This window comes from Colobus angolensis, unplaced genomic scaffold, assembly GCF_000951035.1.
Source record: "Colobus angolensis palliatus isolate OR3802 unplaced genomic scaffold, Cang.pa_1.0 Scaffold125, whole genome shotgun sequence".
NCBI classification, from domain to species: Eukaryota; Metazoa; Chordata; class Mammalia; order Primates; family Cercopithecidae; genus Colobus; species Colobus angolensis.
Genome location: NW_012113697.1, coordinates 7,719,712 through 7,737,640, shown reverse-complemented (window position 1 = coordinate 7,737,640; position 17,929 = coordinate 7,719,712). Strand labels below are relative to the sequence as shown.

General features: G+C 34.6%; 1 protein-coding gene across 1 annotated transcript in view; it reads left to right on the top strand.

The window, feature by feature from the left end:
- Positions 1–17,929, top strand: part of DSC1 (desmocollin 1) — a 42,788-nt gene that overhangs the window by 15,532 nt on the left and 9,327 nt on the right. Inside the window, exons 7-16 of the mRNA XM_011933276.1 lie at positions 1,602–1,768; positions 3,578–3,712; positions 5,166–5,351; positions 7,050–7,309; positions 7,460–7,602; positions 12,510–12,722; positions 13,163–13,402; positions 14,609–14,730; positions 15,446–15,694; positions 16,550–17,919. Of these exons, the coding sequence (XP_011788666.1) occupies positions 1,602–1,768; positions 3,578–3,712; positions 5,166–5,351; positions 7,050–7,309; positions 7,460–7,602; positions 12,510–12,722; positions 13,163–13,402; positions 14,609–14,730; positions 15,446–15,694; positions 16,550–16,747 (1,913 nt within the window). The 3' untranslated portion in view covers positions 16,748–17,919. The remainder of the gene's footprint in view (positions 1–1,601; positions 1,769–3,577; positions 3,713–5,165; positions 5,352–7,049; positions 7,310–7,459; positions 7,603–12,509; positions 12,723–13,162; positions 13,403–14,608; positions 14,731–15,445; positions 15,695–16,549; positions 17,920–17,929) is intronic.

The window sequence follows — 17,929 nt, the reverse complement described above, 5'->3', positions numbered from 1 at the left end:
AACAGACAAATGCCATTCATATTAAATATAAAGATATTTTATATTTTTAGCAAGTACATATGTGTCACAGGTGCATTTTTGAAACTGTAAATAATTTGAATCTTTATAAAGTTTCAATACATTTTCAAGGAACCAGAAATATATCATGGCATGGAAATAGTGATCTGATATATAAAACATAAACATTGCCTTTTTTGGCATATCTTCTCAGCAAAATGAAAAAAAAAAAATTAAACTGATCTGATGCTATGTGAAGCCAAGACTGTGACCCAAGACTACTAAGGGGTGTAACAAGACTGACTAGTTTATTTTCAAATGTTGCAAGAGCAGTTGTTATTTCCTGTGGCCTCCTCCATTCTGTTTCCATATACATATGTGTGTATAATATTGCTGTTTCACAATGCTAATGCAGTGTGTCTAATACTCTCATGTCTGGACTATGAAGCTTGTCTAAATGATAGACTGCTGCGTATGATTTTGTCTTGCATATATTAATAAGTATTTGTATACATCAATAATGTATCACATTTATTAAAGTATAAAAGGATAAAATATTTGTTATAATGTGTAAAGATGTGGTATTCCTCCAATTAACGTTATCAAGTTGGGTTATAAAAGAGACGAGGTATGCAGAGAAGGTCCCATTCAAAAATGGTCCATGAACACTTATACGCCATTGGTGAGAATATAAATTAGTTCATCCCCTGTGGAAAGCAGTTTGGAGATTGCTCAAAGAACTAAAAACAGAGCTACTATTTGAGCTAGCAATGCCATTACTAGGTATATACCCAAAGGAAAACAAATCATTCTACCAAAAGACTCTTGCACTTGTATGTTTATTGCAGCACCATTCACAATAGCAAAGACATGAAATCAATCCATGTGCCCTTCAATGGTGGACTGGATAAAGAAAATGTAGTACACAAAGGCCATGGCATACTATGCAGCCATAAAAAATAATAAAATCATGTCTTTTGCATCAACAGAGATGCAGCCGGAGGCCATTATCCTAAGCAAATTAACACAGCAGAAAGTTAAATACCACATGTTCTCACTTATAAGTGAGAGTTGAACATTGGGTACACATAGACACAAAGATGGAAACAATAAACAATGGGGATTCCAGAAGTTAGGAGGGAAGGAGGAGGGAAGGGGCTGAAAAACTACGTATCCGGTACTACATTCACTACGCGGGTGATGGGATCCTTAGAAGCCCAAACCTCAGTATCGCACAATATACCCCTGTAACAAACCTGCATGTGTACCCCCAAATCTAAAATTAAATTAAGTTAAATTTAAAAATAGCCCATGAACTTGGAGAGAAAGAATTTCAGAACTACTGTTTCCAAAGGTAGTGTGGGAACTGTTCTCATATACGTAGAATACACATCACGTTATTCACAGGAGCCACCTAACTGAAGTTCCCGAGTAAGGGAGGCTTGGAGACCTTTAGAACAGTTTCACATTCCTCAACGTAACAGTAAAACTAGTCTACTTGTGGTTTTGGGGAGAATTTGCTACAACAATGCCTTGATTTTATTTCGTTTATGATTCAATTATATGAGTGGAAATTTTTATCATTTTTGGATTTTTTTAAACAGGGACTTCAGTGGGACAAGTGAGTGCCACAGATCTCGACGAACCTGACACTCTCCATACTCGTCTGAAATATAAAATCTTACAACAAATCCCAGACCATCCAAAGCATTTCTCCATACATCCAGATACCGGTGTCATCACCACAACTACACCTTTTCTGGATAGAGAAGTAATGATGATTAATTAACTTTCCAGTCATTAAACTACATTTAAACTGAGAATGAGAGAATGTTGCAATATGGCCACTCTGGCCTCCTTTCTCAGCATGCTTCTGTAGGCTGCGGTTAGGGCTTATCTGGAGATGTCCTCTGTCCTTACAGAGATGTTGGGAAAGTACCATATATTAGACAGGGTCTCTCTTGAAATCAGTAATCTGATTTGATCTGTTGATGATAAAATTGCTTTACATTTATTTTATTTTTGTTTTTAAAAAACTATTTTTATCTGACTCCAATATGCTTAACTTTTTAAATTGATAAACTTTGGTGTAGCAGCTTTGGGTTCACAGCATAATTTAGTAGAAAGTACCGACGGAGGCCAGGCACGGAGGCTCACGCCTGTAATCCCAGCACTCTGGGAGGCCTAGCCGGGCGGATCACAAGGTCAGGAGATGGAGACCTTCCTCGCTAACACGGTGAAACCCTGTCTCTACTAGAAACACACAAAAATTAGCCAGGCATGGTGGTGGGTGCCTGTAGTCCCAGTTACTCGGGAGGCTGGGGCAGGAGAATGGCGTGAACCCGGGAGGCGGAGCTTGCAGTGAGCCGAGATCGCACCACTGCACTCCAGCCTGGGCGACAGAGCGAGACTCCGTCTCAAAATAAAGAAAATACAGACAGTTCCCATATACTCCCTATCCCCCCCAACTACACGTAGCCTTCCCTGCTATCAACATCCTGCCCCACAGTAGTATATTTGGTACAACTGGTACACTTATGTTGACACATCATTATTACCTAAAGTCCGTAGTTCTCACATTGTGGTTCACTCTTGGTGCTATATATTCTATGAGTTTGAACAAATGTATAAAGACATGCATCCGTCATTATAGTATCGTCCAAAGTGGTTTCACTGCCCTAAAATCCTCCCATTGAGGATTATTGTGCTTCTGTAGTACTTCTATTGATGGCTTCTTCCCTCTTAATTCCTGACAACCACTGGTATTTTTACTGTCTCTATACTTTTGCCCTTTTTTAGAACGTCATATAGTTGAAATAATATAGTATGTAGACTTTTAAGATTGGCTTCTTTCGTTTAGTAATATGCTTTTAAATTTCTTTCATGTCTTTTTAAGTCTTGATAGCTCTTTTCTTTTTAGCACTGAATAATATTTCATTGTCTGGTTGTACCAGTTTATGTACCCATTTACCTACTAAAGGACATCTTGGTTGCTTTCAAGTTTTGGCAATTATAAATAAAGCAGCTTTAAATTTTAAAATGTTATATTAGACACATCACCTTTCCATTGTACCAATCAGCCAATATCTTGTTCTGTACTTTTATTTATGTTCTTTTTAAACAAAATTATATGTAAAAAAGAAGATTTGGGCCAGGCACAGTGGCTCACGCCTGTAATACCAGCACTTTGGCAGGCCAAGGCAGGCAGATTGCCTAAGCTCAGGAATTCGTGACCAGCCTGGGCAACACAGTAAAACTCTGTCTCTATGAAAAATACAAAGATTACCTGGGTGTGGTGGCGGGCGCCTGTAATCGCAGCTACTCTGGAGGCTGAGGCAGGAGAATCACTTGAACCTGGGAGGCAGAGGTAGCAGTGAGCCAAGATCATGCCACTGCACTCCAGCCTGGGTGACAGAGCGAGACTCCATCTCAAATATATATAGACACACACACACACACACAGACACACACACACACATATGAATATTTGTACAATAATCATATCTAAACAGTGGTTGTGAGAATTGCAAGTTATAGAAAATAAAAGTGTTCATTAATGTACTTTTTCTTTTTTTCCCAGAAATGTGATACTTACCAGTTAATAATGGAAGTGCGAGACATGGGTGGTCAGCCTTTCGGTTTATTTAATACAGGAACAATTACTATTTCACTTGAGGATGAAAATGACAATCCACCATCCTTCACAGAAACTTCTGTGAGTATACCTCTCTATTCATTAATCTAGATTTATCTACTTTTTCAAAAAGCATATCTAGAATTTGGTAGCTCTGTGAGATCACACAGTTTGATTTAAATAACTACTACTTACAGATAATATAGGGAGAAAAACATGATTTCTGTACAAATAATTGAAGTACTAGTTATTTCTGGATGCTAGGGAAATAACCATGTAACCATGCTCTTGGCTACCGAAGAGCTTCTTAGCCCTAGATGTGTTCATGTGTTCAATTTTTTTTTTTTTTTTTTTTGGTGTTAAGCTCGCTATCAGATTCCTTAGCATTAAATTTTTTATGTAGGGTGAAGGAGGAGAGGCTCTCTCTCTGGTGTCCTTTACATTTCAGCTTCTTAAGATGAATAAGGAACTAGCCTATGGAGACAGTAGTACAGGCTGGCTCACAACTCCAAACAAGCTCTTCCTGTACTATGAGTAAACTTTTTCTTAGGCAGTAAACAATAAGATATATATAAAAATATATGTGTGTGTGTGTGTGCATGTGTACATATATATATTTATATTTTTATGACCATAGTTTCAGGAAATGGTTCCCCTTTTCTGAACTTTTGATAAAGAAACTTTCATTTTTTCATTAATCTATTCCAGAGCACAAGTCAGAGAAGGAAAAACCTGCAAGTACAGTGATAGACATATTCATGTAATTTATTATATGAATCCCTACAATATATGAGGATGTATTTTAACCCATGTTTCATATGAGGAAATAGAAAGTCTGTTAAGTCAAGATCTCATACTAATAAACCATATGCAAGGAATAACCAGGATTCAAATCTAGGTCTATTATGCTCCAGTGTCTGTCATCCTTCTATATGAATTCACCTTCTATCTCTAACAGATTCAATTTCCTACTTCTTTCAGTCTTTAATATCTTATGATTTTGTAAGATATTTTTTGTGGAGGGCTATTGTTTAATGTCTCAAAAAAAGGGAAAACTTTTCTGCTAAAGATTTGCAAGTGAATCAAAAGTACATTTGGAAAGATTGGTGTGAAAACAATTCTTTCAGAAATTAGAAGTCAACATGTGTTATAATTACCTACAAGTACTGAGTGTTTAATATATTAACGTAAAACATTTATTAAGTGCTTACTGTGTAAAAATGGAAGATGATAGACTGTAAATATTGTAGAGGTTCAGAGAAAAGACAAATCTGAGTTCTAGAATGATTAGGAAAATTATCTCAGAGAAGTTCAGAAGGTAAGAGTTGGGGTAACCTTTGAAGAATGGAAAAGATATGAAAAGGCAATTTAGGAGGAAAGAACTAAGCTATGCATTAAATTTGTAAAATGTTTCCCAATATATTGAGGGCAGCTTTTTCACATTGCTTTATTTTTTCTTTAAATACATGTTTTAGAATATAAAGCCACATTGTCAAAGTTGTAAATTGATAATAATAAGGGACAATTCTTTCAGTATGTTACAGAAGTAGAAGAAAACAGAATTGATGTGGAGATTTTAAGAATGAAGGTACAGGATCAGGATTTGCCAAACACTCCTCACTCAAAGGCTGTATACACAATCCTACAAGGAAATGAAAATGGAAACTTCAAAATTAGCACAGATCCAAATACAAATGAAGGAGTGTTGTGTGTTGTCAAGGTAAACAAATAAAATAATCAGGCTATGCTTTAAAATATCCTAACTCATGCACTGATTTTAAGAGATAATTCTTATGTGTATATGACTAGAATACTGCAATGCAAGGCCAAATGATTTATATTGGTTTATATAAACTTTTTTTTTCTAATTCTCTTACCCTAATTTTCTCTCATAGAAGAAAGTCACGTCAGGTACAAAACTCATTGTTCTTTATATGAAGAAAACCAAGACAGAGAAATATTGAATACTGAACCAGTTATTTGCTTTAGAAGGGGTCTTAGACACTCACTTGTCCAAAGTTCTATTTTATAAGAACACACAAAAGAAGAAAATGGAAGAATCACATTTGAAATCAAGCCTCAACTATTCAACTCCTTTCATGTTCATATTATATTTTATTTTTGCCTCTCTATGATGTATTCTGCAAGAGAGACTATTGCACTAAATATTCAGCAACTTTTCTCATTAATCCTCCTGTATTCCAGGTAGTCATTGCTTTGGATTTTAAAAATTTACTTGCAATTACTGGTTTTTAGGATGATTACTTTAACTGGACCTAATTATTTTTAGTCCATCTATCCATAGCTCTCACTAATTTCTTGCATAGCTTCCTTCATCAATTTCTTAGAGACAATGTAAGTCCTCAGAAGGTTCAGGCAGACATTGTGTTCTCCTGATAAGATTTTTAGAAAATATTCTTTAATTATTGAACCATATACTTTTTCTTTCTTTATTTCTTTTCCTTTCCTGGTTGCAGGTTTTTTTCCCCCTTGATTTTTTTTTTCACCCTTTAAACGTTATTTTAGGATTCTTTCTAATTATTCAGTTTAGGACTGTATTAGTTTGTTTTCATGTGGCTGATAAAGACAAACCTGAAACTGGGAACAAAGAGAGGTTTAATTGGACTTAAAGTTTCACATGGCTGGGAAGGCCTCAGAATCATGGTGGGAGGCAAAAGGCACTTCTCACATGGTAGCAGCAAGAGAAAAATGAGGCAGAAGCAAAAGCAGAAACCCCTGATAAACCCATCAGCTCTTGTGAGACTTATTCACTGTCACGAGAATAGCACAGGAAAGACTGGCTCCCATGATTCAACTACCTTGCCCTGGGTCCCTCCCACAACAGGTGGGAATTCTGGGAGACACAAATCTGGTTGAGATTTGGGTGGGGACACAGCCAATCACATTAAGGACCAAGCGCTTTCATCAGGAACTAAACAGCCTGAAATCTAATGTGCTTTGAAAAGGTGCTGTTAAATATCATTCTATCTTTTGACTCAGGCATAGAGTAACTGCTGTATTATAGCCAAATTTCTATCTAATTATTTTTTATACTTAGTTTGGAGGCAATTTAGTAGTCACTGTTATCCCATATAATAAGCAATGAAATAATCTGACATTTTTCATACACTTATCTTGCATTTCTGTTAATATTTAAACTTAAAATCAAAAAGGCTAAAGGCAAGATCTTCCAAAAGAAAAATGAGAAGAAAAATGGGTTGAATCCGAGAATCAACAATTTTGCATTTGGCAATGTTTGTCACTTTAGGAAGCTAATTATTAGTCTTTAACTGTGTTAGCCCTAACTTTGGGTTACATTTTAAATGTAAAAATGATATTCCTTTGTAGAAAAATTTGAAATTAGAAGCCTTATATAGAATGTTATATATTGACTTATTAAGGTATGCTTATTTAACAGCCATTGAACTATGAAGTCAATCGCCAAGTTATTTTGAAAGTTGGTGTAGTTAACGAGGCACAATTCTCTAAAGCAGCGAACTCACAAACTCCTGCAATGTGCACTACAACTGTCACCGTTAAAATTATAGACAGTGATGAGGGCCCTGAATGCCACCCTCCAGTGAAAGTTATTCAGAGTCAAGATGGCTTCCCAGCTGGCCAAGAACTCCTTGGATACAAAGCACTGGACCCGGAAACAGCCAGTGGTGAAGGCTTAAGGTGATGTACTTTTCAAAAAGCTCCTTAGTTTTAATTGTTATGTAAATTGGTTTTAAAGTTAGGAATGTTTCTTGTATTTTCAAAATGACAGATTTTAAGATCATGTCCCTTCTTTGATTTGGCCATTTATATTTGATTTCTAAAAATTAGGTATCAGAAGTTAGGGGATGAAGATAACTGGTTTGAAATTAATGAACACACTGGCGACTTGAGAACTTTAAAAGTACTCGATAGAGAATCCAAATTTGTAAGAAACAACCAATACAATATTTCAGTTGTTGCAGTGGATGCAGGTGAGTGCCATTTTCTACAGATAAAGTATAAATATAGGATATGTTTTTAAGGAAACCTTGGGGTGAAATCTGTTTATTTCTAGACAAAACATAATTCAAACAATGTTTGCATTATTATTGTTCATGTTATTGGAGATCACCCAGTTTTGGCTCCAGTGCATCTGTAATGCAAAGCTATGAGGTAGTGAATGGCCAAAGCTTAAGGCTTAATTATATCACAATAAATTTAAATGTAATTACATCACAATTAAAATTAAAGTCTAAGATTTCAAAGATGATCTATGTTATTAATTTTTGCTGAGGAAATGGTGGCATATTCAAGGATCACCATTTTTTTCAGAAGTACAGGTTTAGATACATTATGATTTGAGCTTGCTGAAAGGGTTCAACACACCTAAAACAGTTGGGTTCAAAGTAAGTTTGTTCTGAGCTTCTCTTAATGGAGAATGAATCATTTATCCTGTTTTATAAAGGAATGGTCAAACAATGACTTAAGTCTTTTGTGGTGGTTAGCAATCTTCTACCAAGGTCAATTTTAGAATCGATTCTGTAAAGAATGTCTTCCAAATGTAGTAAAGTAGTGATCTGGAACTTCTTTTGAACATATACATTTCTATCAGTAAACCACTTGTTAGTATGTTTAAATATATATTTATGAATGTTTTTAAATATTTGCTATCATAAGTATTTATGTACATGTTCTACTATATTAATGTATACATCATAAAAATATGCAGAAGATATTAAAAGAGGATGATAAAAATACAAGTAGAAGCTACACTCATTTTATCATATTGATGACAAATTTACCATAAATTGTGGAAAATTGCCATAAATAATAAAGATAAATGAACTTGGGCTTTTATAACACAGCCTATTCTTTTGACTACGTGCCTAATCCAAGAAAGTTTCCACTCTTTATCTGCATATGCTGGATGTTCGACACAAACTAGCTGATACAGCAATGCTATAGGTTTTTTTTACTGCATCTGTTGCATTTATTTAGAAGGAATGGGTGAATGTATTAATAAATACATATCAAATTCCATGGTAATTAACACAAGTTGGCAGTAGTGAAAATGTTCTTGCTTATTTATTTGTCCTTGTGACTTTTTTTATAACAAAATGCAAACAATGTGTTCTCAGATATTATACCCTATTTTTTTCTATGATTGCAAAGGATACTTTATGTTTACTCATTTATTCTGCAACTGTTGGTTTGTCTATTAAGTTCTAAGTATTAGACAAGCTGACATGGAAATTAAGAATGTTAAGATAAGGCCAAATTCTTACATGATATCAACTATAGAATTATTATATTTTCACAAGAGATTCTATGGTGTGAGAACTTTCCTCGTAAAGAATGTACGGATATTATCAGAAGTGGAGATCAGTTAAGAGCTGCTCAGATTAAGGATGAAAGAGAAGAGATTACAGAAATGCAGAGGCATAATTTTTAAAAAATAAAATAATGTCTGAAGCAGAGAAAATTATGGAGAACACAGTATTTAAAAATTAACTTTGTTTTTTTGGTGCTAAAAGACAATGTCTATAAGCACAGTCATCGTAGTGTAAGAAAATAAAAAGCAAACTTCAACAAATTTATATTCCATGGCTATAAGATAACCTGGGTGTGCTTAAGAAAAAGTAAAGATAAGGATGTTACACGTTTTAGTGAAAAACCATATAGTGATATGAAGGATTTTGTTTCTTTGAACCTTAATACACACACACACACACACACACACTTTGTTCTGATGCTCATGAATATTCCTGGATGATAATCTAGGTATTCTTCTACCTTTCTTAGAATCCAACTTTCTTTCTTGTGTCAATCCTCTATCAGTCAGGCTGTCAGTCGAGAAAGCACTGTTTTATATGCCTTCCACGAAGAGTAGCATTGCTCCTCCTGTCTGAAATTCAGGTCCCTTAACTTCTTCAAATAAATGGCAATGACAAGGTTTGTGATCATTTCCATTAGTCTGGATTCAGTTCTTCTCTAAATACCTTTTGACCTGGGAATAACAATTATCATATATGGTGTGGTTTCTGTAGAAAAGGCTGCTTTCATTGTTTCTCGTGTATATCCTGTTCTCTTGACGAGATTAATTATGAGTTCAATTTTGTATAAAGACCGTTTTTCTTTGTAAACGATCCCTTTCCAAGTATCTGGCAGAAAATGTGGTGTACGTATACACAGTGCAGGTGCTGATATTTGTCATTCCTTTGTTGTTTGAGAGTCCTATGAATCTCCAGGTTATAAATTTCACTACAAAAAGCTTAACAATTCTAGGGATATAATTAGCACTTGGAAAAACTGATTTTAATGTAGAAAATTGAGATTAAACATTTACTAAGTGCTTCTTTATTCTTCCCTTCTGCAAAAAGGATTTTCTTAAGATAACAAATATTTAAGGGTTGTCATGTAGAAGTGGCAAACGTTTTGCATGGATAGTCCAAAAAGAACATGAGCAAATTATAGGAAATTATTAGGAGGCATATTGTAGCTTAATAAGTAAAAATTTAAATCTTTTAACAATTTTAAAATTTATAGAATAGGCTGATTTATAAGGTAGTGATTCTAGTTACTGAAACATTTAAGTAGCAATAAAAAAACTACTGCTTTTCAGAATTGCTGTTGAAGTGTTATGAAGATTTTTAGTTAACCCAAGATGTACTTTCTAGCTATGTGTTTGTGACGTTTCTTACTCATTTATACTTGGCATTTGCTTATGTGCTTAATTTATGGTAAATTTTAGAAGTAAATAAACACACCCAATGACCTTTCACCATGCTCAGCTATTATCAGTAATTACTTATTTTTGGCTGTTTACCTCTTTCCAGGGGGAAAACAAAAACTTACCATCAACCTCTTGTAATTTTTGATATCTTCTAAGACAAGCTTGTCCAACCTGTGGCCTGCAGGCAGCATGCAGCCCAGCATGGCTTTGAATGTGACCCAACAAAAATTCACAAACTTTCTTGAAACATTATAAGATTTGTTTGCAACATGTGTTTTTTAGCTCATCAGCTATCATTGGTGTTAGTGTATTTTATGTGTGGCCCAAGACAATTCTGTTTTCAGTGTGGCTCAGAGAAGCCAAAATATTGGACACCCCTGTTCTAAGACCTTCTCAGCTTTGGCTTTGATTGCCTTCCATGTAAATAATTTCAAGCATGTTTCATTCTGTTTTTATCAACATGCTTAAAACAGAGACTGTAATAGAGAACAGTAAGTTATGGGATAAATGTTGGTTGAATATGTGATTAAATAAATCTTGATTTGCATTCCTATAATTACCACATTTTTATTGGATTTTTAAAGTGTGTTTTCTCACCATTTTTCTATAAAGAGAAAGATTTTCTGCTTAAATTTTAAAAGGTGAAATTACACTATATATATCAACTCATCTCTAGTGCATGTAACTAAATTTTTGACTTTATAAAGGCCTCTTTTTCACATTATTCATTTCTTTGTTAGTTTGCTGATTTTAAAGTTGTTACTTATATTCAAATTTATTTGCTGTTTTCTGGCAGTCTCAAAGTATTTATATGCTATTGTACATTTCTTCTCCTAATAGCTATATCTCTGTTTTATTTCTGGATATTTTTAAACTTGTTCAGATAGTTTTAAAATAGGCATAAATAGTAGTTACTTTATTTAAACAATTAGTTTAAAAATCACTGAATAAATTAATTTTGTAGTTATTCACCAGAAAAAAATTTTCCTGAAATACACTACATGATACGACTTAGGGTTATTTCAAATTAAAAAGAAAAATAAATTATATTTGCACGCAAGTTATAGTAGTCTTTATGATAAATTCAACAGACATGTTTCAGAATGTGGACCAGTATTTAAAGCAAAAACATGAAAAACTGCATCAATTACCTTTCTGTTTATTTCAATTTTGATATCTTATCATTTATTGTAGTTTATTATCCTTTGACAAATGGTGGGATTTGACATGTTTCTGAACTTCATTATTTCTTAAACACAAATAATGGGCACTATTTTAACTAAAAATACTATGTGTGAAGTCTTAGACCATTAATAGTGGCAATCAACAGATGAGTATGAGACAGTTCCTGTTGTCAGGAACATATGAATGGTATTAGGACAGAGATGAAAACTTATTTTTCTGGCTTATTCAATTCAATGTTTCCAAGTTTAAAAATAGGAACTGCATTATGTTCAATGTGTTAGTATGAAGTTATAGTTAGCTGGGAAATACTGGGCAAATCACTAGGCTCTCGAGGTGAATACAACTTACTATGCTATTTTTGCAGTTCAGTGTGTGAGCCAAGGTATTAGCAAAGAGTTCTGAGAAAGCACTGGAATATGGCTGCCATTGTCTGTGGAAGTTACAAGTTTTGTGAGGAGGTGACATTTGAGTAGATTCTTGAAGATAATAGTGTGTTACCTGGCAAAGAAGAGGAGAAAAGTATTCCTAGGAGTGGCAACCTACAAAGCAGACAGGAAGGGAAACACCTAGTGCATTTCTAAAGCAGTTTTCAAGGTTTGGACAAAGAGTATATGATGCAATGCAGAAGCTGAGAAAGTGATTGATAACCAAATGTAAAAGGATGAATATATGCGCTGCATAAAGAAGGATTTAAGGCATCCAATTGATTTTCAACAGGTCATTCTGTAGTGACCTTCCTCATAATCTCACACCTTTTAATTCTGAGAAGCACCTGAAGAAATTATCTGATTCAGCTCTAGTCTTCAAAGAAAAATGACATGTCCCTATTTTGTAGCCTCGATGTCTGAAATCCGGGAAGCATGTATGCGAACTCAAGCTCAGACAGCTAGTAGAAAGCAGATGTCAACTGTATATTTTATAAATTGTTGAAAATAAATACATTTTCATGTGAAGAAATAACCTATTTTTAATTTATCTTAGTTGGCCGATCTTGCACTGGAACATTAGTAGTTCATTTGGATGATTACAATGATCACCCACCTCAAATTGATAAAGAAGTGACCATTTGTCAGAATAATGAGGATTTTGCTGTTCTGAAACCTGTAGATCCAGATGGACCTGAAAATGGACCACCTTTTCAATTCTTTCTGGATAATTCTACCAGTAAAAACTGGAATCTAGAACAAAAGGATGGTATGTAATTATGCTAAATATTATGGTCAGTAGGGACTTCAGATTGGTGATGGTCCTTTCACCTTAGTTTATCATAATAAATTCACATTTATTTAAGGAAATTATTTTATTAACCCTAAAAACAACAATATCTTTTTAAAAAAAAAAAAATTGATGCCATTATGGTGAGCTTAGACTCTTGTTCTGAATATCCTTTAAGAAAACATGTAAGTCCCTTTCTAATTAACATTTGAGCAGCATGTTAAGTATAGATTAGTTTAATATCAGCATAAAGCAACATAAATTACTTTTCTGGCTCTTCTGAGAAATCAAAAATTCAAAAAAAATGAAAAATTAGGGTTTATATTCTAGATTGATTCCTGTCCACTGAGAACATCAAGTAGGAATAATGTTGCTATCTAAACATCCTAGCTGTATATATTCTCTCTTTTTTCCCCTAGGTAAAACAGCCATTCTTCGTCAACGACAAAATCTTGAATATGACTATTATTCTGTGCCTATTCAAATAAAAGACAGGCATGGTTTAGTTGCAACACATGTGTTAACAGTGAGAGTATGTGACTGTTCAACTCCATCTGAGTGTAGAATGAACAGTAAAAGTGCAAGAGACGTTAGACCAAATGTAATACTTGGAAGATGGGCTATTCTTGCTATGGTGTTGGGTTCTGTATTGTTATTATGTAAGTATATTATCATTATCTAAAATGTGTTAGCTAAAATTTTATCTAATATTTTTAAAACATGGAAGTTTTTTATATTAATAGCCTTTGGGAAATGTGTTCTTTTAAAAATATCGTATCTATTTTATGTCTTGGTGCTTTGAGTGATAGAAGAAACATATCAGTAACAGCAGATTAAATTTAAAGTAGGTTTCAGAGGTGGTAGCCTTAGTTCTTCAATAATTATCTGTGAGACAGTGGGTAAATTATTTCCTCTTTTTTGAACTCATCTTTCCATGTGTAAAATGAAGAAGCTGCATAAAACTATGAAGATTCCATCCATATAAAATAATATGGTCTTTGAACCAGCCGTGTTTATGTAGGGAATACACACACAGAAAAAGAATTTGTGAAAACAGAGCTATTCCAAAATTTACTCAGATATTTATGTTCCATATTATTCATGAAGTGATTTAATATCATCGTAAGACTAACTCATGGAAATGAGTGGAAAATTGTCACATGAGCCACTGAGGAAAAGCAATACAGGCAAAGGATGCTAAGATTTTGCATTCTGCAAACTGTTATTTGGAGGTACAAAAGTAATAGAAATATTGTCCACGCTTAATTAAGTCTGCCTTTTTCTCTTTCTTTCTTTCTGTTTCTTTCTTCCTTTCCTTTTCTTTTTCTTACTCTCTCCTCTGACTCTAAAGAACCCATTTGCATTTATGAACTTTTCCTATCAACTTTACTGTATCCTAATTCATTGATCTGAGTTTCAGATTAAACTGAATATTCCTCTTAGCACTTTATTCGTTGATGTACACTTTTGAAACTGGACACCAATTTTATGTAATTGCCTTTCTTGTTTGTATTTATGCCTAATGTTCTTCATCTTGTTATTCTAAGCCCTTTAAGTGTGTTCTGTGTGATTTTAACTACTAATGATGCTATCTTAAATTTCAGTTAGATGAAGTTACCATTTCAATGTAGAAGAAATAAAAGACACACATAAGTTAATTCTGGACCTGGGAAGAGAGTGTAATTAATCTCTTTAAGCTACAAATAGTATAAATACATTTTTAAAATATTCTGTTTTTAAATCTTGTGACCTAAAGAACTCAATTTGTGGAATGAATTTTTTGAGACATATACAAGACTTTAAAAAAATCATGTAATCAAATGATTTAATGTCTGTGTTTTACTTTGATCTTTTTTGCTTTTTAGGTATTCTGTTTACATGTTTCTGTGTCACTGCTAAGAGAACAGTCAAGAAATGTTTTCCAGAAGACATAGCCCAGCAAAATTTAATTGTATCAAATACTGAAGGACCTGGAGAAGAAGTAACGGTAAATCAGATTTCACATCCCTTTGAATTGTATGGTGAACAAATGACGACAGATTATTACACAACAATGTCAGTGATAATATCACTAATGTTTATTGAGCACTTACTATGCTAAGCAGAGTTTCAAGTGTCCTCAATGTTTTAAATCCTTTAAACCTCCCAATTCTACAGGGCTAGGGTTGTCACAACAAACTGAGTGACTTAAACAATAGAAAAGGATTGTTTCACAGATCTGGAGACTAGAAATTAGAGATCAAGGTGTTGGCAGGTCCATGCTCCCTCTGAAGGAACTGGGGAGAGATCTGTTCCAGGACCCTTTCCTAGCTTCTGCCAATTCCCTGGCTTATGGCAGTGTAAATTAGATCTTCATACGGCGTTCTCCCTGTGTGCATGTCTGTGTCCAAATGTCCCCTTTTTATAAGGATACTGGTCGTATTAACTTAGGGACCTACTCTAATCCCATATCTTAACTAATTGCATCTATAATGACCCTATTTCCAAATAAGTTCACATTCTGAGTCACTGAGGGTTAGGACATATGAATTTTTAGGGGACTCAGTTCAACCCATCACACCTATGATACTATTATTCTGATTTTATGTATGAGGAACAGAGAGGCACAGCAGGCAAGTGATTTGCCTATGGTGAAAAAAATGAAAATGAATGGTTAGTTTCCATTTTTCAAATTCACTTTATCTCTCTAATTTTACTTTCAGGAAGCAAATATTAGACTCCCCATGCAGACATCCAACATTTGTGACACAAGCATGTCTGTTGGTACTGTTGGTGGCCAGGGAATCAAAACACAGCAAAGTTTTGAGATGGTCAAAGGAGGCTACACTTTGGATTCCAACAAGGGAGGTGGACATCAGACCTTGGAGTCCGTCAAGGGAGTGGGGCAGGGAGATACTGGCAGATACGCGTACACAGACTGGCAGAGTTTCACCCAACCTCGGCTTGGCGAAGTAAGTTCCACTGTCTTCGAGGTCATATTACGTGGAAGTTAAATGCTAGTTATAAATCAGAATTTCCCAAAAGTTTTACCCCCCATATACCTGGAAGTCAACATCTTTTAAATGTTGGATTATCATAGATGTGGATGTCTGGTTTAAACCCAAAGAGAAACAGTTTATGAAAGTTTGTCTAGGAGTGCCATATGTAGATGTGTTTACAAAGGATAAAATGTTGACAGCCTCTTCCCTAAAAATTAACAGAAAAACCACCTGGCGTGAAATATTTATTATATAGGAATGAATGGATCATAATAAATTACAAACATTTCTCAGTGTGCTTGAGTTCTTTGTGTGGTTATGAAGTCCTGGCTATCAAAATCAACCGGATAAATTGTTGAGCTTTTAGTTTGAGTTTTAGTTCCTTGTTTTGTTTTATGCTCAGATTAATCAGTATAGGTTTGGTATTAGCCAGTTTAATATATTACAGTGTCACAGTTATATAGTAGTGTATAAACATAGGAATCATAGCCTATATTGGTTTTCCTCAAATATGTGAAGAAGCTACAAAGATAAATTTCAAATATACGTGTTTTATGTTCAAATGGAAAATTATAAATGAGTTGTGTGATATATGCGTAGTCTTAATTTTTATAAGTATGCTCACTAGAAGCACTTATTTATTTGCTATATTTTAAGAGTGACTATAATACAGACCAATCCTGTGCATTTTTTGTATATAGGAATCGATTAGAGGACACACTCTGATTAAAAATTAAACAGTAAAAGGTAAATCAAAGACATCATTTTTCTGCTAATATGTTTAGGTGTTTTTTAAAAAATAATAAAATGTGCTCTTTTTTGATACAGAAGGTGTATTTGTGTGGACAAGATGAGGAGCATAAACATTGTGAAGACTACGTTCGTTCGTATAACTATGAAGGCAAAGGTTCTCTGGCCGGCTCAGTAGGGTGCTGCAGCGACCGGCAGGAAGAAGAGGGACTGGAGTTTCTAGATCAACTGGAACCCAAATTTAGGACATTAGCAAAGACATGTGTCAAGAAATAAATGTGCCTTTTAATAGTGTAATATCCACAGATGCTTAAGTAGGAGTTTATTACATGCAGAATGTTAGCAGCATCTGCTAATGTTTTTGTTTATAGAGGTAAACTTCATCATGTATAGGTAAGGGTACTATAAATATGAGATTCCCCTACATTCTCCTTGTCTGGTATAACTTCCGTGTTCTCTAGAAATCAAGCTTTTGTTTGTTAATTCTCTTTTAGGTGCATGTATATATTGCCCTAGTCATGACTGTACTGTACACTTTCTTGCACCTTGTATTTGAAAACTGATGTTACTTTTTGTGCTGTGGAAGAGCATTTGGGAAAGCTGGGTATTATAGAGGCCAATGAAAGATGAATTTGTGTTGTAGATGTACAAATTAAATATTTTCTTCAAAATCTTGGGGAGAATTATGTTCTTAGAAATATTTTCTTTGGGGCCAGATAATTGCATTCTGTCCACCTCAGTGGTTTAAAAAGGACTTTTAAGTATTCGTCAGTACAGTCTTCAGTTTGGTGATTAAGCTCATTTCTCTTTTACACTTTTGTACTCCTCAGAGCAGTGCTCCCAGCATTGTTTTCTTTCAGGATCCTTCAGAGCTCGGTCCTTGGACCTCTGCCCATGTGGATTTGTTATCAGGTCCCTTCAACTTCTAGGATTATTGGAAAGATAAGGACCAGAACAAGCTCACAGCAAACTTGAGGGGCAGAGATTTTACGAAGATTACCTGAGAAGATTTCCATGAAAGAATTGCAACCCCGAGGTTCCTGGGTTGACTCAGGCTCACAAATATGTTTCATTTGCTCAATAGGGCTTACTACTAACATTTTAAAAACGTAAATACGTTAGCAAAAACATTCACTCTTGAGTTTGGCGTAGGCCCACCTTATCTGTGGTTGCCACCTGGCATCTCCAAGCATTTGGACAACTAGCCCTGATGGCATTAGGCTGCAACTCTGATATACAGAGATTAGCACCTTGAATATGCCAAAAATTGAATTACCATCTGTATTAATAGTTAAGACTCAACCCAAATTTATAGTTACTTTAAGAAAATGGGCAGTCAGAATTAGGGACTAGAATGTTTATGAGAAACCCCGTCTCTACTAAAAATACAAGAAATGAGCCGGACGTGGTGGTGCATGACTGTAATCCCAGCTACTCGGGAGGCTGAGGCAGGAGAAT